At 49.3% G+C, this 19,777-nt stretch overlaps 7 protein-coding genes across 7 annotated transcripts; 3 read left to right on the plus strand and 4 right to left on the minus strand.

Annotated features, from left to right (window-relative positions):
- Nucleotides 1-200: 200 nt before the first annotated feature.
- Nucleotides 201-1,831, minus strand: Pdw03_5155 (Beclin family; the record flags this gene model as incomplete). The annotated part of the gene is made up of 2 exons (XM_014683657.2): nucleotides 201-1,696; nucleotides 1,747-1,831. The coding sequence occupies 2 exons, from the start codon at nucleotides 1,829-1,831 to the stop codon at nucleotides 201-203; spliced, it is 1,581 nt and encodes a 526-aa protein (XP_014539143.2).
- A 268-nt stretch (nucleotides 1,832-2,099) lies between these two features.
- Nucleotides 2,100-3,917, plus strand: Pdw03_5156 (Centromere protein Scm3, N-terminal; the record flags this gene model as incomplete). Its single annotated transcript, XM_014683656.1, has 1 exon — nucleotides 2,100-3,917. One exon carries the CDS (start codon nucleotides 2,100-2,102, stop codon nucleotides 3,915-3,917), a length of 1,818 nt encoding a protein of 605 aa, XP_014539142.1.
- A 280-nt stretch (nucleotides 3,918-4,197) lies between these two features.
- Nucleotides 4,198-5,757, minus strand: Pdw03_5157 (Cysteine synthase, putative; the record flags this gene model as incomplete). Its single annotated transcript, XM_014683655.1, has 5 exons — nucleotides 4,198-4,376; nucleotides 4,437-5,113; nucleotides 5,179-5,297; nucleotides 5,361-5,420; nucleotides 5,500-5,757. The coding sequence occupies 5 exons, from the start codon at nucleotides 5,755-5,757 to the stop codon at nucleotides 4,198-4,200; spliced, it is 1,293 nt and encodes a 430-aa protein (XP_014539141.1).
- Nucleotides 5,758-6,085: 328 nt separating this feature from the next.
- Pdw03_5158 (putative S-adenosyl-L-methionine-dependent methyltransferase MidA) lies at nucleotides 6,086-7,678 on the plus strand (the record flags this gene model as incomplete). Its single annotated transcript, XM_014683654.1, has 3 exons — nucleotides 6,086-6,389; nucleotides 6,442-7,412; nucleotides 7,469-7,678. 3 exons carry the CDS (start codon nucleotides 6,086-6,088, stop codon nucleotides 7,676-7,678), a joined length of 1,485 nt encoding a protein of 494 aa, XP_014539140.1.
- A 578-nt stretch (nucleotides 7,679-8,256) lies between these two features.
- Nucleotides 8,257-8,802, minus strand: Pdw03_5159 (Calycin; the record flags this gene model as incomplete). Its single annotated transcript, XM_014683653.1, has 1 exon — nucleotides 8,257-8,802. One exon carries the CDS (start codon nucleotides 8,800-8,802, stop codon nucleotides 8,257-8,259), a length of 546 nt encoding a protein of 181 aa, XP_014539139.1.
- Nucleotides 8,803-11,464: 2,662 nt separating this feature from the next.
- Pdw03_5160 (protein kinase) lies at nucleotides 11,465-12,151 on the plus strand (the record flags this gene model as incomplete). Its single annotated transcript, XM_066100968.1, has 4 exons — nucleotides 11,465-11,531; nucleotides 11,582-11,726; nucleotides 11,880-12,048; nucleotides 12,104-12,151. The coding sequence occupies 4 exons, from the start codon at nucleotides 11,465-11,467 to the stop codon at nucleotides 12,149-12,151; spliced, it is 429 nt and encodes a 142-aa protein (XP_065957908.1).
- Nucleotides 12,152-14,973: 2,822 nt separating this feature from the next.
- On the minus strand, nucleotides 14,974-17,027 carry Pdw03_5161 (Peroxin-5; the record flags this gene model as incomplete). Its single annotated transcript, XM_066100969.1, has 3 exons — nucleotides 14,974-16,120; nucleotides 16,190-16,773; nucleotides 16,860-17,027. The coding sequence occupies 3 exons, from the start codon at nucleotides 17,025-17,027 to the stop codon at nucleotides 14,974-14,976; spliced, it is 1,899 nt and encodes a 632-aa protein (XP_065957909.1).
- Between the last annotated feature and the right edge of the window lie 2,750 nt (nucleotides 17,028-19,777).

The following is a 19,777-nucleotide window of genomic DNA, read 5'->3' on the forward strand; positions in this document are numbered from 1 at the left end:
GTACTCCGTACTCCGTCCGTCGTACATCGATAAACAATCGTGATTGGAGCCTATCGACAAAGTACGAACGTGTCGCGCTGAGCAGGTCTTTAATTGCATCCATCTGCGCGATTTTTCACCCATATAACTGGCATTTGAAATCCTGTACTGCAACCTCGTCTCTTGTTTGTTTTAGAAAGAAGAAATTCTCGGGAAGTGTTTCAGGGGGTTTTCATCGGGCTGGCCGTTGCCTGTCGGGCTTGGTCAGCGGCTGCTACGGCTGCGGCCGCGACAGCAGCCGAATTGCTAGACCCTGTGCTAGCGAGATTGCTGGCATGCGCAAGGAGAAACTTGCAGCAAGTGAGCGTGTACTTGCAGGCTCGAGTCCAGGTCTCATCATTCTGGTTGAAGCCCAACTTGATGCTGGCATCACCAATGCGGTCCCGCTTGATCTCATAGGGCAATTTTAACCCCGGCGCTGTGGCGCCGGTCTGACCGCGACGGGACGTTAGAATTGGCGCTGGGGTCTTTTCAACGAACTTCCCTAGCTGGCGCAGACACTCAAGAAACGCCACCATGCCCGAGTCAAACCGACGGTGCAGCCAAGGAAAGTTGAGCGGGAGATCCCCGGATGAAAACAGGTCGAGTTGGGTCACTTTAGGTGCAGCTCCCTCGACGGGCTGACCAGATGGCTGCGTGGGATATTCAATTCTCTCAATGCGCGAGTTAGATCCTAGTGGGCTGAGACGATACCCCTGGAATTGAAATCCGAGTTTCTCAGCCATCGTGGCCAGAAGTAGGACTGTTTGGCCCCATGCCGCATTGATTTCAGGCCAGTCAACAGAAGGATTGGCCAGGCGGCCCAGTCGTAGTCCATTGATAGTCCCGAAATATCCATCATGACCAATGCAAAACGCGTCATTGTAGACATTTGTCCGCTGCAGTCTCTCAAGCTGTTGGGAGTCATGATCATAACGCATATTGAGCGCATCCCGTTCGTTTTGAAACTCCGTGAGCGTCAAGGCAAACGCATTGCGAGACCGCCAAAAGCTCTCCTCGTCTGCATCCAGTCGTCGTGAGTCAATTTCCAAGCTGGCAATTTCTGCATCTAGAGCAGCCTTTTCTTTCTCAAGGGCCTGCAGCTCTGCGAATGCGGCCTGTTCCGCTTCGAGGCTCTCATCCAACGATTTCTGTGCCTCCTGTAGCTCCTCCTCGGTCGGGATTGACCCATTCAAGTCTCTAAGAAAAGAGATGTAGGCATCTCGCTCCTTCGTAGACCCTGCCAACCGTTTTTGTAATCCTTCCACGAGCAGCTCCGTGCATTCCACGCAGATAGGATGATCGATATCGGAGCGCGCCGAGACAATCTCAAACAGCCGTGTCGTTTTCTCCACTTGATCCACGAATGAACCATTCTCCAGTTGGCCTTGTGAATGGTTTCGCTTGCTTTGGGCAGCAGTGTAATTCTCACTGACTGCAGGTGGCGCAACTTGGGACTCAGTGAGCATCACGAATGACATGTTGCCACTATCGGCTCGAAGTGTTGCGGGCGGGTTGTGCTGGCCTACTGCACGTGGAGCGGGGATAGACCGTCGGTAAACCGGCGAAGTAGCATGTTTAGAAGACCTTTCATACTTGTCGCGGTGTTCGGGTGGATAGGACGATCGCGCTGATGAGGAGACAGCTCCGGTATCTGACAACGTCTTCCCTGCAGAGTCTAGACAGCTTGATTAGCGGGATAAGAACGATCGCCCTGTGGAAACTTACTGGATAGTAAGTCAAAGGCAGCCGGATTAAGTGACTCTACTGAACCATCCAGCTTCAACGGCGTGCGACACTTCTGGCAATGCATGGTTGTTAATTCATCCTTGGGGGGGGGTGGGAAAATGGAAGTCGGGGAGCTCCAAGGGAGCTTCGGGGGAACGTCATTTCAGTTTGTTTTCACCTTTGCCGCATTTTTGCTCGCGCTTGCGCCTCCACACCACACTTTTCGTTGTCTTACAACAGCTTGCTTCCGAATTTAATGATGCGTTATTCTACTACGCACTCAACGCTCAATTCCCTCTAAGGCACGCGCCTATCGATTCTTATCCGCAACCATAAACGACCTGGATGGTGGCATGGACCACTCCAGACAGGACAGTGTCGAACGACCAGCAAAGAGACCATGTCTATCATATACCCCCGACGACGACAAAGAGATTCCCGCAGAATTTGATCTTACAGCTGCACGAGCACAGAATGACTCGCGACTGAAGTCTCTCTTCGAAGGAATTTTCGCGAAATATAGCCAGGACTTCACTAACGTTGGTGATGAGATTGACCTACAGACCGGGGACATAGTGGTTGACAATGGGCATCTCTTGGGCATGCGCGATGAGCAGGACACTGGTTACCAGCCGCGATCATGGCTCTCCCGAGGTGACGTGGATGAGCCGAAAGACCCTGATGCAGACGATGACATCAACACGAAGGGAGATGAGGATGAATTCTATTCTATGGCATCTTCTCCCGGTGGCCATTCTTCAGAAGCTCCGCGTGAAGAGTCGCCATCGAAACAGCTACAGACAGACATGGATACCTCCATGGATTTCTTGTTCACCTTTAAAGCATCTGGAACTGCAGGGCTCAGTTCTACGACCAAGAAGGAGCCTGTCTCCCATCCCACCAATCCCATCCCAACTTCCAACCCGGAAGATCCAATCTGGGCAGTCCCAGACTTGCCTCCATCGTTTTCAACGCCCACCACGGAGACCCGCAAATCAAACGTGGGCTTCTCTCCACTTGTCGGGTCTACATCTCCGCCAGGGAGCGGCTCTGTCTGGGCTCTGCACAAACCCCGCAGACCACGTACGGAAACGAAACCAAAGGCTACGCCGAGTAAACGTCGACCGGCTGCGAAGCGCAAGTATCATTCTAGCCCTGTGACGCACGACTGGTCTTTTGCGGCAATGCCAGATGGAAATGAGTCCGATGACCCGTTGCAGGACCATGAGCCATCACCGACACCATCGAAGGTGAGGATTATTCGCGGGAAGCGCCATATCCCAACCAAAGAGAACGATGGTCCATCTACGCCTTCGAAGCGGCCAGCCGTTATCATCAAAGTTGATGCTCTAGTTGATGCTCAAGTTGATGCTCAAGTTGATGCTCAAGTTGATGCTCAGGTCGATGCTCAGGTCGATGACCAAGAAATAGGCCGGGAACCAAGTGATCACGAGGATCAAGTGGCTGGTGCACAACCCGAAAAAGGTAGCCGGGAATCCAGCAATCAGTTTGATGAATTGCCTGAGGCATTCCTCGAAGATGGGGTCTGTGAATCGAGCCACCAAGAAGACGGAGTAACTGAAAAACAACTCCAAGAAGGTTATGCACCAAATTACCAAAACCAAGCATCTGAGACAGAGAACAAAAACGAAGTACTACGTGATTCTACGGCGGAAGGCGATTCAACCCCCAGGGCCACGGCTACGACCAGCATACAGGCCCCATCCCCGCAGCCTATGGAAAACACCCCAAGCAAAAGCCGGCCCGTAACACCCGATGAAGCAAAGTTAATCGTATACATGATGTACAAACAAGAAAAGAAGGCCAGTGACGTGATGTACATGTTGCCTGGTCGCGAGTACCAGACAGTTTGGCACTGGTACTACAATCACTGGACCCGCCGCCTCGCCAATCCGCCTCTAATTTCCGCTACCTGGTCCCAACCGGAGCTTGAAGCTTTGTCCCGACTCAGTACCCAATCAGACCTTACCTGGGGTCAGATACAAGGTCGGTTTAAGGGCCGATCACGACATGAGGTTGAGTTTGAGCTGCTACGTGCTTTTGTTGGCGAGGGCTTTACCTCTGCTATGATCGGGAGCGTGGACAAACAGGCGGGGCCGGAAGAGCAGCAGTATGAAGATGAAACACAGGACGACGAGACAAAGAACTAGCCGGAATTTGATGCAGTCGTGGAGAAAATCAAAGATGAGGGAAGGGATAGCGACGAGATGTCTGAGGACACTGCCCCATCAGAGCTTGAGCAGCTCGGCATCCAAGAAGTGACCAAGACAACTAATAGCAAGACGGCTGCCCCCGACAGCTTCTTTGGCAATTTTATAAATTCCTAAACATGGAGGTTGGGTGCAACCGAATCATACTAATAGGAGGCCAGTGATCGATGATCGATAAACCATTTCACATTCATATGCAGAGCCATGAATACCATGCTATCTATTGAAAGTCTTCGTCCCGTGCATTCATAACATCCTCAAGCTTCGTGTCAACAGCCCCACCAACATCTCCAGCCTTAGCCCAAAACCGAGACAGATGTCGTGAGCCAGAGTCCGAAATCATTGTGACAATCCGATGACCAGGGCCAAGCTTCCTCGCCGTTTTGACAGCGGCGACACCTAGAATCCACCATTAGCAAAATACATCAGCTGCACTAGGCAGATACTTAATAGACCCACAGTTCACTGCACTGCTACTCCCAATAAAGATCCCATCCTTCTCAACAAGCCACCGAGCCATAGCCAAAGCCTGCGCATCAGTAACACGCACCGCGTCATCAATCAGTTCCTTCCCAGCCTCGAAATTCGCCGTGACACGGTTTATTCCAATCCCCTCGACGATGGTATCAACCTGCCTCCGCCGTCTCGTGCCCTCCCTTTCTTTCAAGTCAAACATGACGCCGTAGACCACTCGATTAAAAAGACCACTTCCCTGCGGATCCGCCAGCACAACAGTAATTTTAGGCAGCAATGGCTTCAAGAACCTGGCAACACCAGAAATGGTCCCACCAGTGCCAGCGCCCGCTACAAACGCATCGATCCGGCCCCCACACTGGGCGTAAAGCTCTGGGCCAGTGCCTTTGTAGTGGGCGCGCCAGTTAGCCTCATTCTCAAATTGGTCGGCGAAAAAGCCACGGCCACGGGTCATGCGGTTGTCTGCCGCGGGGAGATTGGATTGCTCTTCCGTGGATGCAGAAGGAATTCCCGATGAAGCCGTGTGCGTCTTTGCTAAGGCTCGTGCGCGATTGACAAAGTTGTCCTTCTCCACTATTGGTGCTGGCGGGACCCGGTCAACTATCGCCCCGAGTTTGAGAAGGAGGTTGGACTTTTCAATTGCCTGGTCGGATGGCAGGCAGCTGGGTTGCATGTGCATTAGTGGTCTTGGCTATTGGATGGGAAATGGAGGGTGGAGTATCCGTACATGTGTGCTAAGTAGCCCTTTGCCCGGGCTAGTGTTGCTAGTGAGATACCGGTTGATCCCGAGGTACCTTCATAGATTGTGTCGCCTGAATGGGGTGTCAGGATACCTTGTTCTTCTGCCTGGGTTGTATCAGTGGTGATGGCTTTGAAGGGAATTTTGAGGTTTTGTGTAATTTAGCGTACAATCTCAATCATGCTAAGTGCGACTCGGTCTTTTGAACTCTGACCAGCGCCATTCAAAAACTGTGGGCATTGTTAGCGCATTGTAAGCCCTATTATTGAGGTGGTTGGTAACGAAGAACGGAGCACCAAGCTTGCATACCTCTGCCTTGCCTAGAATCTCACACCCCGTCTCATCTGATAGTGACTTGATTCGAAACAGAGGGGTGTTTCCGATGCAGCCTTCAATGCCTTCCACGATGGTGGGTGGGCCAGCTCGGGCGATTAGGCCATTTGCTGGATGCATTTCTTTTGTCACATTATCCTCATGTTTGGGACGTGAGAGTTCTTGATATGCGAGTGCCAGGCAGACGCCGGCGACAAAGGCCGTGCCTATATACGCCGTCGAATGATCTGGCATCTTGCAATGCCGTTTTATGTCTTGAAGATTGAGGTCATGCGCATAGACGGAAGATATGAAGCTCGGACCATCGGACTTTTTTTGGTGGAAGATAAGAATCAGCCTGTACTCAATTGATGAAATGGAATTTTTGAATGCCAATGGAAATAGCTTTCTTTGTATTCAAATTGTGCTCGGCTTCAAAAGCCTTGTAATCACCAAAGTGTCGAGGAAAGTGAAGGCGTTTAATTTTGCCTGAGGCACGTGGCTTCATGCCTGAGGCCACAAAGGTTATCCAGAAACACCGTTCTCCTCCCGGAACAACCTTAAGCTTAGCTCTGCAATCGCAATGGACTCACCAGTCCTTACCCAGCTGTTCCGGCAGCTCTTCCGCCATCCAGCATGTCGATCATTAAGGCGGCCACCTTCCGTACTCGCTCGGCCACAGTCTCGATCATTCCTCACGCGCCGCACACCTGTCAACGTCAAGCGCAAACCGCAGGGTGATGTCCAGCTCTGGACAAAACGAGGAGACTACCCAAAGAACATTGATGAGGAGTATAAGAAATACCCGACAGTGACAGCAAAGGAGCTACGAAACCGCCGCGAACGGCCGCGGCAGGTCAAGATGCTGACGCGCGAGTTCATCGACGGTGAGTTCGGCTGCTGAATGAAGAGTGACCAGTTCTGATGTTGCGGGTTTAGACAGCCTTTATAACCCACATTACGGATATTTTTCCAAACATGCGACCATTTTCAGCCCCGGAGAGCCATTCGACTTCAATAACATCGAAGACGGGCCCGCGTTTCACAAACTCCTTGGTCAGCGGTACACGGAGTTTGAAGATAAGCTTGATGCGACGAAACTAGACATCGCACGGCAGCTATGGCACACACCAACAGAACTCTTCCGACCATACTATGGCGAGACGATTGCGCGGTATTTGGTGTCGAACTACAAGCTGACCCTTTACCCGTACCACGACTTGATCATCTATGAAATGGGTGCAGGAAACGGCACCATGATGTTAAATATTCTGGATTTCATCCGCGATACCGATCATGAGGTGTATCAGCGCACCAAGTTCAAGATCATTGAGATCTCGCCCGCGCTGGCAGATCTTCAGTTCAAGAACCTGACCGACAAGCTCTCTGCCAAGGGACACCGGGACAAGGTCGAGATTGTGAACCGATCGATCTTCGACTGGGACACATATGTTCATTCCCCGTGTTTCTTCCTGGCCCTGGAGGTTTTCGACAACTTCGCCCACGACACCATCCGCTACAAGCAAGGCACCGAGACGCCACAGCAGGGTGGTGTGCTGATCGACTCTGACGGTGAGTTCCACGAGTATTACAACAACCAGCTCGACCCAGTCGCAGCCCGCTTTCTGCGCGTGCGCCAAGCAGCCGCCCGCCGTCCTTTCCCTAGTCCTCTGGGCCCACCACTTCTCCGCAGTCTCCGCGCTGCCGCGCCCTTCCAAAAGGAATACTCTCTACCGGAGTACATCCCCACCCGTCTTATGCAGTTCTTCGATGTTTTGAACCAGTACTTCCCAGCACACCGTCTCGTTTCCAGTGACTTCAGCTCCTTGCCAGATGCCGTGCCTGGTATCAACGCACCGGTCGTGCAGACTCGGTATCAGCGACAGACAGTGCCAGTGTCGACTCCTTTTGTATGTGCATAATTTCTACGAAGTAAACTTCCAATCTGACTATTTTCTTTTGGCAGGTCCACCAAGGCTACTTCGATATCTTCTTCCCGACAGACTTTAATGTCGTCGAGGATATGTATCGTGCTGTCACAGGGAAACTCACGCAGGTTACGAGCCATGAGGAGTTCGTGCACCGTTGGGCTTACATTGAGGATACGGAGACGCGCAATGGGGAAAATCCATTGCTGAGCTGGTATAAGAACGCCAGCATGTTGATGACTGTGTAGATAGATATCTCGATGTCAATACCATTCAACCATGCCTTGCGGGCTTTGCTTATATCAGGTGCCCCCTTCTTTGCGTGTGAATGTAATTCTGCGTCGGCAGCAGGTTTAACACCACAAAATAGAACACACCCAAAATCATTTTCCTCGGCGAAAGTCTAGACCATATGTAGCCAAGTCATCGAGTAGCAGTGGACCTGTAAAATCAAAGATTGAGATACGATAACTGATCTCGGACGATATGAATGTCGAAACTTCTTGGGAAAAGGCCGCTTATGGCGGTGTGATGGCCATAGTTACCATCCTCAGATGTTCGTTTGCCAGGTAATTGAGGAGATTGCGAAACACTTCAGAGCCGAGAGACAATGTTGTACCAGCGGCTTCCCTGAACATGGACCCAGGCTCCAAGCAAACTGATTTGGCCAGTTTCAAGATCCCCAACTCGAAGTTGGGAGTGACAAAGTCCCGGAAGCTATGTCAATGTCGAGCTCCTGGTGATGTCTCAACCAACCAAGCGCTCTTCGTTCGAACAAACTCTAACCCGTACAAAACACACTGGCATCTGCTACACGCTCCACCACCTAGTTCTGAGGAATCTGAAAGACGCCATTCGCGAGGTCGGAAAGATCATCGACCCCAAGCCCCTGAAGAGCACTGAGTATCTGATCGACAATAGTCTGCGGAAGGCCTCTTTTGTTCCTCGAGTAAATATCAATGCCAGCAGGCGTGAACAGTGTTTTCTCAAAGAACGTAACAATCCACTGATTATCATCGTCTGCATGACCGAACCCGAGACACTCCCAGTGTGAGCTCGCGATCATCAGCCAACCTTTGCCTCGCCAATCCCAGGCGCCGGGATTGCCTGGCGTTGGGGTGTCCACCCCATGGACAGATTTGATTTTTTCGGAATTGATAGCTTGGTATTGTACCAGGTCGTCGATCTTTTGTACCCCGGCCGAGTCTGTGGGAAGGAGCTTGTAAGTGATGTTGACATTGCGCTTGCCTTTCCACAGGGAAAGGCTGGAGTGGGTTACGTGCCATGTCCCGGTTATAAAGTCGTTCGAAGGGGTGGAGTTGGCTCCTGCGCCATCATAGACATTCGGGAGTCTGATAGAGATGGAAGACATTTGTTCTTGGGCGTGGGTTGGGCTTGTGAGGGTGTCGAGGGGGTGGAAGCCTTTGGCGGACGATCAGCCGATCGCTACCCGAAGGAGTTTATCGTCAATCTATACAGCCCTAACTACGGAGTAGCATGGACGTTACAGTGGATTTAGAGTGGGCGAGATCTCTGAAGTAACAGCGCAAGATGCTGAGGTGAAAGAATATTAGCAACTTTTCCTTGAGTGAGGTCAATCCCGAAGTACAAGCCAGTATAGCATGCATCATCGGAAGAAGAAGGCAATTGAAACTTTATACTCATGATGCTAGCGGCGACTAGGACATTCAAATGTGAAGTTGATGGGATTAGCTCATGCTAGGAATAGAAATCCAACATCGGTTTGCTCAAGTGCACATGTAACAGGATGGTGGTAATACAAAATGTTAGACATATATGTCCTTCCTGTAAGCTTCCTTGGAGTGGTTCCATTCGATTCGATTATTCCTCGGGACAAGCAAGCAGCTCAACACTTTGAATTAGCAGATGGTTGTCGGTGACGGGGCCAGGTTGGAGTCTTGCGGACGGAGTTATTTTGCGCAAAGGTTGGTCGCGAGAAAGCAGATTGACCAAACATAGGCTGGGAAAAGGCAGACTGTGCAAAGGTAGCTTTGGTAGGAGTGGGCCTAGTATTGGGAATGTTCGAGCGTGGTCCTGTGGGAATCCGTTTGACTCTATTCAGTAATGAAGCGTCCGGAGCAAGAGGGGCCAGTCTTTCAGCAGATAGGATCTTGGTCGTTGTATTCATGTTTTTTATGGTAACACGTGAATGTGTAGACACATCTGCCTTGCGATGGAGCCCACTTAGGGCTACCTCTAGCTGGGATAGAATACCGGCATCGAGGGAGGTTGATGTGAGTACCGGTATAGGATTAAAGAGAGGCATAGAGATGTTCACATTTTCAATTGCGGTGTGCAAACCACAATGTTGTTTAATCCACATGTGGTGGGGAATGAATAGTCGACAGTGGCGCCACGAGTGTCCAATGTCTGCGCATTTTTTGCAGAATGCCGTACAAGCCCCAATATGTCTCCTGTCACATTGATGACAGCGGGGGCGACAGGTTCCCCGGTGCGATCTCGCTCCACAATCCTGACAGAAGGGCGGTGGCTTGTACCTCGGGGAGTAGTCATTCTCGTCTTCAACTTCTTCAACTCCTTCTACTCGGGCACGCTTTTTCAAAGTCCTGAAGATTTCCATCATTAGCAGATAGCCTTGGATAAGATTTTTGTTACACTTGACTCACATGTGTTCCATTGTGACAGCGCCTGGGGAGAGAGAAACAAGAGAGAGAAAAGGAGACGAGGGGGGGTTGTGTACATGGACAATCCCAACGAGGAAGGAACAAGTCCGTCACACGATGAAGGTTAAGTCAAGGAAAGTCACTCGTTCTCTCTATAAGAGAGAGATAAGAAGGAAATGAAGGGTAGAATTAATTTGATAGATATGCTGGCCACTTACTCCGAAAATTTCCACACTAGACCAAACGATCATACTCAAGTCAACTCGTGGAATTGACTGAAAGGGGGAAGTGCATTTCCGGCTCATGTTCTCTGACTATTAGAAGGCAATAGTTAAATATCAGTAAAGAAGGACTAGAAAATAAAATCATTGTTTTGGTACATAAACACAATCAATTCTTGGAGAAAAGTCAATCTAATAGCTACTTATGCTATGTATAAATATCTTGTAGGACTCGATCTCGTAGATTTAAGATTAACCCGATTGCCTGGATGCGGAATAGAGCTTGATTATTTGATAATTTAAAATAAACAAAATAGTGGAGTAGTTAACCTATGCCAGGATGTTTTGATAGGGGGGTTACCGTAACTAATTCAAGTGTGGGTACCCCGGCTTCAGCACTAGTAAGACCCCCATCAACTGGAACCCGCTTGCTCGTCAGTATCGCCAAGTGCAACGGAGGGCACCGAAGCGGTAGGATGTGAGCCTTCGCTTGAGCGACGGGTTGACAGGTCATGTGACAGATCATCGTGTCTCTTGGTTTTATGGAGGGCGATCCAGCTTCCATCTGACATGAATGTTTTCCTCTCCCCACATCATTCATGGCTTCACGCCTGAGCGCTCTTAGATCTATCTTTTAAATAGCATCTCGCTCCTCTCAAGTCCCCTCTCGCAGATCGTTTGTCACTTTGCCAGGGGAAACACCTGTCGATGAGGAGACGCTTCCTCACTATGACGCGAAGCAATTCTACCCCGTACACATTGGAGGCCTATTCAATGATAGGTATCGAGTCACCGGAAAGCTTGGCTATGGTGCCTACTCAACGAGTTGGCTATGCCGGGATGTTCAGTACGTAGTCACCACCCCTTCGAGCTCAAGAAAACCATCTCGCTAACCTCGATCAGAAGCCAATGCTATGTCGTACTGAAGGTATCTACATCACTGCAAAACCTACCTACTGCGACAGATCGCGAATTCATGGTCTTCGAGCACCTTGCAAAAATCCATTCAGTTCACCACGGACAATTTCTGCTTCGAGAGCTCTATGACTCCTTCGAGCTACAGGGACATGCTGGAAACCACCGGTGTCTGGTCCTACAACCGATTCATATGACGCTTCTAGAGATGATGAAACTGAATCCAAACCCGTTCGACCTCCCTCTTCTCAAGATGACACTCCGACGGTTATTGTTGGCGCTTGACTATCTGCACACCGAAATGAACATTACCCACACCGGTACTATCTTTCTTGAATTTAGAGAGGAAACGTTTTCTGACTGGCACTAGATTTGAAAACTGATAACGTTATGCTCAGCTTAGAAGATACTACGATGCTGGCTGATTTTGCGGATGAAGAGATCAGACAGCCAAGCCCTCGAAAGATCATAGATCAATCGCGTACCATATACCAAAGTCGGAAGTTTCGACGACCGTTAAGAGGAAAAAGCTTCGGTCTTCCAATCCTTTGCGATTTTGGGGAGGCAAGGATCGGGAGAACACACAATTTCGGGCCTTTCGTACAGCCGGATATATACCGAGCTACTTGAAACACTTTTAGTTTGTGTGCTCCACTAATAGAAGATAGGATTTGGGATCTCTTTGAAGGGAGACATTTATTTAAGAACGTTTTCGATAAAAACGGCAATTATGACCCCTTCAAACACATTGCATTGATGGTCGCTTTGATTGGGCCACCGCCAGCTGTATCTATGCAGCGTAGTGAAACTACGGGACAGTGCTCTTTGATCGCAATGGTAATGGCCGTTGGATTATCTCGTTAGGATCGGATTTGTGCTGACATTCTTATAGGTACTTGGATTGCTCATAAAGATGCGCCTGTGCGGCAGGAATCTCTAGAAAGTTTAGAAATGCGACTCCACGGTGGTGAAAAAGAATCGTTTCTTCTATTCCTTAGATCTATACTCACATGGCTACCAGAAGAGCGCAGGACCGCAAGACAGCTGCTTGATGATCCGTGGTTGCTTTGATCCCAACAACTTCTAATGCGACACGCTTTAACTTTTTACTACTTAGAAGTATATAGGCAGGTTGTGTAGCCAAGTAACTCACTTATTTTGAAAGACACACTTATTTTACCACTTACTCTGGACTAGCAAGTTTAGAACAATAGTTCGCTTCGGTCCTTCTTGTATAACTTGTGTTATTGTTCCAATTGCAAAAAAAGAAAAAGTAGCCTGATCTATCTGATCTAGATTGCCAGCTTGTATCTCCACCACTCGTACGTTCCTGATAAGCTTCAAACCTTGCGATCCGACATCCTGTCAGATCTAACCCGAAACTTAATCTGACACCTCGGTAACTCACATCTTAAGCCCAACATCTACCCACTTAATATAGGCTCTCAGTTTAAGTAACAATCACCATGAAAGTCGAGCTATCCCCACAAGATCCACCCCAAGAGCGTAAAATATCACCTAGAACGACCGTGTCCCCTTAGCTTGGCATCTCCTAGTGCCCCTCCTAGAAAACCCACTAGTATCAAGCATAGAAACTATTCGCGGAAGCGGTATCTTCTCCGCTGATGAGTTAGCATGGACCGAAATTGTAGATATCCGCGACCTCGTCGAGCTGGTTGAGTCCTGGTGCGTGACGAGCCAATTGCTGGCAACGGCGTTCTGTAAATGTTCTGCTATCGCACAGCAGGTTATTGAATTGTGACGGAAATATTCTTTGAGAAGGCACTTAAACGGGCTAGTGCGAGGAAGCTTGATGACTATCTGCTGCACTCTGGTGAGATTTTTGGGCCCTTGCATGGGGTTCCATTTCTGTGACGGATCGGTTTGATGCCCGGGCGTTAAATGCGACTGTTGGTGGATTCTCTGGGTTTAGCCCCCTCTTTAGTTGACGGCATCGTGTTGGATCATTGCTCAAATATGTGCAGGCGGGGTTGGTATAGCCAATAAACCAGCCTCATCAATAGTTCAATCGTATAGCTACTTGAGTCGGTGGGTGCAGTACTCGATGTCAAGGCCAATCCGTAAACGCCTTCATCCATGCCCTAATCTCAGGCAGTAGCTCCGGTGACTAAAGTGACCTTAATGGATTCAGATGGCTGCGCGTCTTTGAAATCGGCACTGACATCAGCGGTTTGATCAGAGTACCTTGTAATCTTCAGGATATGTACTCTATTTGTTGAAGAAAAAAAACTTAATTCACCACCAGGCCACTTCAAAAATTATGGTGTCTGATTATGGCCTAGAGGGCGCCATTTCTTGAGTTGATACTATATGTCCGAAGATTGGGTGAGTGCCAGAGGACTGATACTTGCAAGCGCTTCATTTTTTTCCCTCCATATATTGAAAGTATGTTTAGCATTGACATATCTTGATAGCTTACACCAGCACTACCTTGTCCCACCCGGTGCTGACCCTATTCCTACATCGCTCGCTACAACAGAGTGCTTGATTAAGAGTCTTTTTACGTCTATTCCGGGGAGTAGAGGTCCAGATATAGTTCCTATCTTATGGCAAAAAGAGCTCGTAAGCCCGCTGGCGAATCGTAAGTTGCGATTATGTATTAAACTTGATAACGGCATCGTTAAGCCGCGGCCGCCTGTTGCGAGGGTACTGCGCAAGAGGTGGATGCATTGAAATCCGCCGGCCACATAGGTTTAACAATGCCTTATAATTTTGATTTAACATTCTCTTCCCTTCATGGATAAAAAGTGCCATACAAAGATACCAAAGAAATCGAATGGGACACTTCCCTCTAAATCGCCATCATCATTCTCTGACCAAAAAAGGGGTTCTCGCCGATGGCGGCCAATACTGCCTGCCGTTCCCTCTGTCAGATAGTCGACGAGCCTTTCATTGAAGTCATGGTTATCGGTAAAGAGACCAATATTCTTTCACACGAGGGGCGAGAGCAGGCAAATCAAAACAAACCATGTTGCAAGACTAGCATCGATAAAAGACTCTTTCCCATCTGCAACTCCTCAAACCCAGATTAAAATCTGAATCAATCTAGGATTCTAGTAACACTAAGAACACTAACCGTCCAACCCGCCTTCCTGAAACAATGGGTTTGATCGAAAAGAGACACCCTCGTCATACCCATCTTCCCGTCGCTAGGCGAGGAGCAAGCAGTGGCTAGGCTATACGGCTATGTGGAATCTGCTGGACTGCGCGGCTGTTACTGTACTTGTTGCGAGGTTGGACTAGGGCATTGATTCTGTTGGTAGTGCGACGCTGAGTAAGAGGGACATTCTATTAGGAATGAGTCCGATGCTTTCAATTATTTGCAGTATGAGAGGCTGTTTTCTTTGGTGTCTTTTTCGATTTAGTTAATGATGATTTTTCATTGAATGAGATCGAAATTATGCATGAATGGGATGCCTTTTTGTGTGCAGATTGTAGGGGGTAGATTTGGAGAGGAAAAGGCCGTGGCAGTTGGGAAGGTTGTTGATGAGTTGATGGATCCGATGCTCTTCCATCCATAAGGACAGGAGAGATTACCGATGTAATTAGCCAAGTTAAAGATGGCAAAAATAGAAGCAAGGAATGCGTTCATAAAACATATATATAGAGAGAGAGATGTATTTCCCCTTTGGCTTGTAGATACAATGCAGCCAGGCCTTGCCAGCCAGAAATCCGAAGGATATGTCCCATACCTTTCCATGTGTGCAACTAACATATCATCATCCAATATCCAACAGGAACCTAGAATTCGAACTCCTTGCGGAAGATATTCACGTCCATGCCGGCGACAACCTGGTCAGCCAAGTCACGACGGCCCATCTGGCTGAACACCCGACGCAGCGTGTCGTACAGATTCGTGCTCTGGTTCTGACTGATGTGCAACATACGCTCGAGACGCTCGTCGTCCAACCCATCCAGATGCACACCATCGCCGATGATCTCGCGGGCACGCTCGCGGCCCTCCTGTTCCACGACACGGTGCATAGATAGCGCGCTTAGCAGGTGCTGTGCGGCTTCCGGGTAGCAGCCAATGTTGATGCATGATACTCCTAGGTTGTAGCGGGCGCGCACGAAATTAGGGTTGATGTTCAGGGCTTGCTCATAGGCTTCGATGGCTTCTTCGGAGCGGCCGGAGTTGGCAAGCGTCGCGCCGAGTCGGTTCCAGAGGAGATGGAGCTGTTCTCGTTGGTTGGTACTGCCGGATTCGGTGGAGGCTAGAGCGGCGGAAAAGCAGTCGACGGCCTTTTCGTATTCCTCGGCGCAATAGAAAAGAACGCCCAGTCCAACTTGTACGTCAGGGTCCATCTGGGCTCCTGAGGGGGAGAGCTGCGCTGCTTGGATGAATAGTTCTGTTACGCGGTCGTGGAGGAGTTGTCGGTCTGTGAAGCCGAGGTCTGAGTCGCCGGATACTTCCTTCGGGTCGATGATTGTTGGGTACTTGTGGGACAGCCAACGCTCGAGTGTGCGGTATGCGGTTGAGTCGTAGCCCTCGTTTGTGTACGAGACAGCCAAGCCCATTAATGCATCTAAATTCCCGACGTCGACCTTCAAGGCTTGTTCCAGTGCACGGATAGCAGGCAACTCTTTTTCGTTTTGCGCCTGCGCAGAGCCCAGCATCGTCCAAGCTTGAACGTGCTGCGGATCTTTTTGAACCGCAGCCTCGAAAGCTAGCGCTGCCAGCGATAGATTACCGCCATCGCGCATGATCTTCATTCCCTCCTCGAATGGATTGTTCACAGCCTGGTAGACATTATCCTGCTCGAACATGTAATCGCCGAGCTGGGGATCACGGAAGCGAGAGTTCAGACTATCAAAGCCATCCCAGTCACCAAGATCACCAACATGCACGTTGTCAGTGACTTCAAAGTTATCTTCCTCGGCAAGTTTTCTGTTCGTTGCAGTCTCAGCCTGGACCCGTTGCCACACAGACTCAAACGCGTCATTGGAGGGCACTGACCTGTCCAAATCATTCAATTCCGCCTCGATGGCCGCATTGGCTTCCTCATCTGTCTGGGCCTCATTGCCAACTGTCGTGGTCTCCATCTCAGCAAACTGTGCCTCCCAGTTCTCATCGTCGAGCTCCACCATTCGCCCCTTCCCCTTATCCTGTGTCTGCCCCTCCACAGGCCTCTGCTGCATCCCCACATGTCCACCCATCATAGGCTGCATCATCCTCATGCCACCCATGCCGCCCATAAAGCCACCGCCCATGGCCATCGGCCGCTGGTATCCCGTCATCATAGGCGAGGTGTTTGCGGCAACAGGGCTCGACGTCTGCGGCATGCCCATACGATTCTGCTGTTGGAAGCGGGCGAACTCGGCAGGGCTAAACCCAGATCCGTTTTTCATCTGGCCCGGAAACGCAGCTTCCATACGAGCTTGCTCGCCTGGGTCAAACTCCCCGGCCCATCCTGGCGACCCTGTGCGAGCCGGGCCCGTCTGGAAATTATCCAGCTCGCGGCGCATGTGCTCCATTGCGAATGGTTGCGGTGAGGGCCCATTAATTTGTTGTCCTGGCTGTTGCATGAAATCATCCATCATCTGACAAGGAATTTCCGAATGCCAAGGTTAGTTTCCGTTGCCATTTCCTTTTTCCGGGGAGGCTCGTTGTGAGCTTTCTGGCTCACCTGGTCCTGTCCGCCTATCATGTTGTTTGAGCGCATACCTTCTTGCATGCCTGGTGCTCGGCCGACCAGCCGGTCGCGCTGTAGTGATTTATCATCCTGGACGTGCTTCGTGAATTGTGAGAGAGGGTTCCCCGCGGTAGAGCATTCTGCGCCACCGAGGAACGACATTGTGGGAATGTGATGGGTTTAAAATTGTGGTAACAAAGTAGTTTATTATTCCAAAAGAGGAATTTGGAAACAAACAAAAGCAATGTAAAGGTAAAGGTGCATTTCCCCCCGGATCTCTTTGACGTGGGGTTCAAGAGCTTTCCGCCTCCTCAGCCGAGGTTCCCCGATGGCAGTTTAAGAGTCACGAGATTCCGGAGGTACCAGGTCACTACATCAATTGCACCTGTTGATGACATTTACTCGGATTTGAGATGAATTGTTCATTCTCTAGCCTATAATGTGAGGTTATCACTTTAATTGCTCTTCAAATTCAGTGCCACTTCCTTTGTCAAATCGTCACATCAAGTCGGGTTTTCTTAGATTCAAAGTCAAGTCCCCAAGTTTACAACGTCAGTATGCCGGTCGCAAAAATTGTGAGAAGGATACTACCCATGAATTGTTTTCACTTAAGTGTGGGCTGGAAAGACATGTTCGCCCAATTCGCTCCTAACGCCCTTCTGCTTGTATCCACCGAAGGGAATAGCGACGGGGAAATCGTGCGAAGAATTATTCTATTGTTGGTCAGCATGTGTCATGAACAATTAGATCTGCGAGAACATACGAAACTATAACAGCTTGTATAGAAGCAGCGGCCTCGCAGTATGGGGCCTTTCTTGTAGTTTCGTACTTTTTATGTGACATCTAGACCAGCTTCTCTAGGGATTCCGCTTGGTGAGTTCCAAAACATCTTCTGTCTCGCGATTAGAGGGCATGAAGACCAAATTTCGTGAATATATGGAGGAGATCATACCCCAACGCTGGTGACATATGAAGGGCGCGAGATGTTTCTTGAGACCGTCAAAAGTGTTCGTAATAAGGTCGCTGAGTAAGATGAAGATGATAAGAGCATTCACATTCCGAGGTGCCGATGAGTTGGATCCCTTCATCAAATACGCCCATGGATTCCAAAATTTGGAATTCCGTCCCTAGAGCATCTGTCCGTGGAAGTCCGTGCCAATTGGAATTGGGATTCGCCGATTTGCATTTCCGGATCGCCCGACTCTTCTAGCACTATCTCTTCCTGATGCCGTAAAATCCTGAGAACGAATAAAGGTCTACAGTCAAGACAACCTGCTTATTGATGTGTTAATTCAAGGCACTGTCGACAGAGACTCAGAGGTGAAGGTTGGTTTCCAAACTGGCCTCGACTCGCGTCAAAAACACGATGAGTGATACAGCGCCTATATCTATTATCCTTGAGGATGACTCTGATCCAAGTCCCAAGAAATGGGCATGCCGGGTTGTCATTGTGCACGCTGACGGCGACAATTCGGCTCCTTTTTTCGGCTGAAAGTCAATGTTAGATTCCAATCCCGAGTATTTGTATTGGTACAGTAGCTGGCAGGATCATTTGGATTTAGATCAGATTTGCAATCAGGTCCGGTGCTTATACCATGGTGCTGATGACAAATTTTGAATGATCTACATCACTTGTTAATTGGTACATTTTCGGATCTAATTCCACCCAGGTAGGTATAGATCACAAAACACCACGAAATCTAACACTAGTGATCCAATTTTCATTCATTGCTTGAGATCGAGGCATAGGATAGGCCTGAAATCGGAGTGGGTAGAGCTGATGCATAATACATACATGATCTACAAAAAGTGAGTCTCTAGGCCGTTTCTTAGACAAGCAGCTATTGTTTTGTCATACATCGCAGTGTACCTGTCACCTCTATTTCTTGAACCGACATTCAATCCAAGTATCCTCCAGGACTATATCGGTGGGTCATACAACGGATGGCTTGACACGACTTTGAATAATTCAATCTTCCGGATTGATTTGCCATAATTAAGAGCACCAAGGTTGATCAATCAGGCTTAGTTTTTATCTGTTCTATAAACTTCTCATTCGAGCTTTTTTGGATCTACCGTCCACGTGGCCGTCGCTAGTCTATTGGTTTAATCGTGCGTTTCATCTTTTGGTGAAAGTTGTGCCGGTTCAGATCACTCCTCGAAATGAGATTGTATGAAAAAAAAAGTGAGACATTCCGAGGCTATTCGTCGACCTTTTCTGCTCCATCATGATCACAACCACCGCCGAGAGACGTACCTTGGCCCTCTAGCGTGACCATGCAGTCCCTTTCTCCTACCTCTGATCATCCCCTGTCAGGAATAGCCCATTGGCAGGGCTGTGCTTAGTTACGGCTGTTTATATGCTGCTGGGACTCATCTACCTCGGAAGTGGCGATACATCTACAACTGTTGCATTTGTGGGTCTAATCACGTTGGCTGTGGCATATGCGACTTCCATCGCAGTCAGTGTGTTTGTTCAAGAAAGAATCTCGACCAGATGGGTATGTGCCCCTTACTAGACAACTCACAGACCACCTTCCCAATCCACAACGACAAGAAAGTTCCCGAATTGCGGGGTCATTCATCCAATCAGAGCGTGTCAAATGCAGCCCCATCCACGGCATCCAAGCGGTGATACCCACCATGTAAGACCCTTATCGGCACGCACTATACCCAAATGGGTGGATACTACCCTCAACTTCAACGCAAGACAAAACAATGGGTTCCCGCGAATACCATGTTTCAGTCAGGCTCCCTCCCCTTTCTAAGGCTACTCGTGCCTACTCTTGCGTGGTAAAAAGCGAAATGACCAGTCCGCCGTAGATCCAGTGCTCTTGACACACCTTTACAACCATCTGCGAAATAGGGGCACCTTTGAGAAAAGGCTCCCAGACTTCCAGACTGTCTCTATT

Source organism: Penicillium digitatum, chromosome 6 (genome assembly GCF_016767815.1).
Source record: "Penicillium digitatum chromosome 6, complete sequence".
Taxonomy (NCBI): domain Eukaryota; kingdom Fungi; phylum Ascomycota; class Eurotiomycetes; order Eurotiales; family Aspergillaceae; genus Penicillium; species Penicillium digitatum.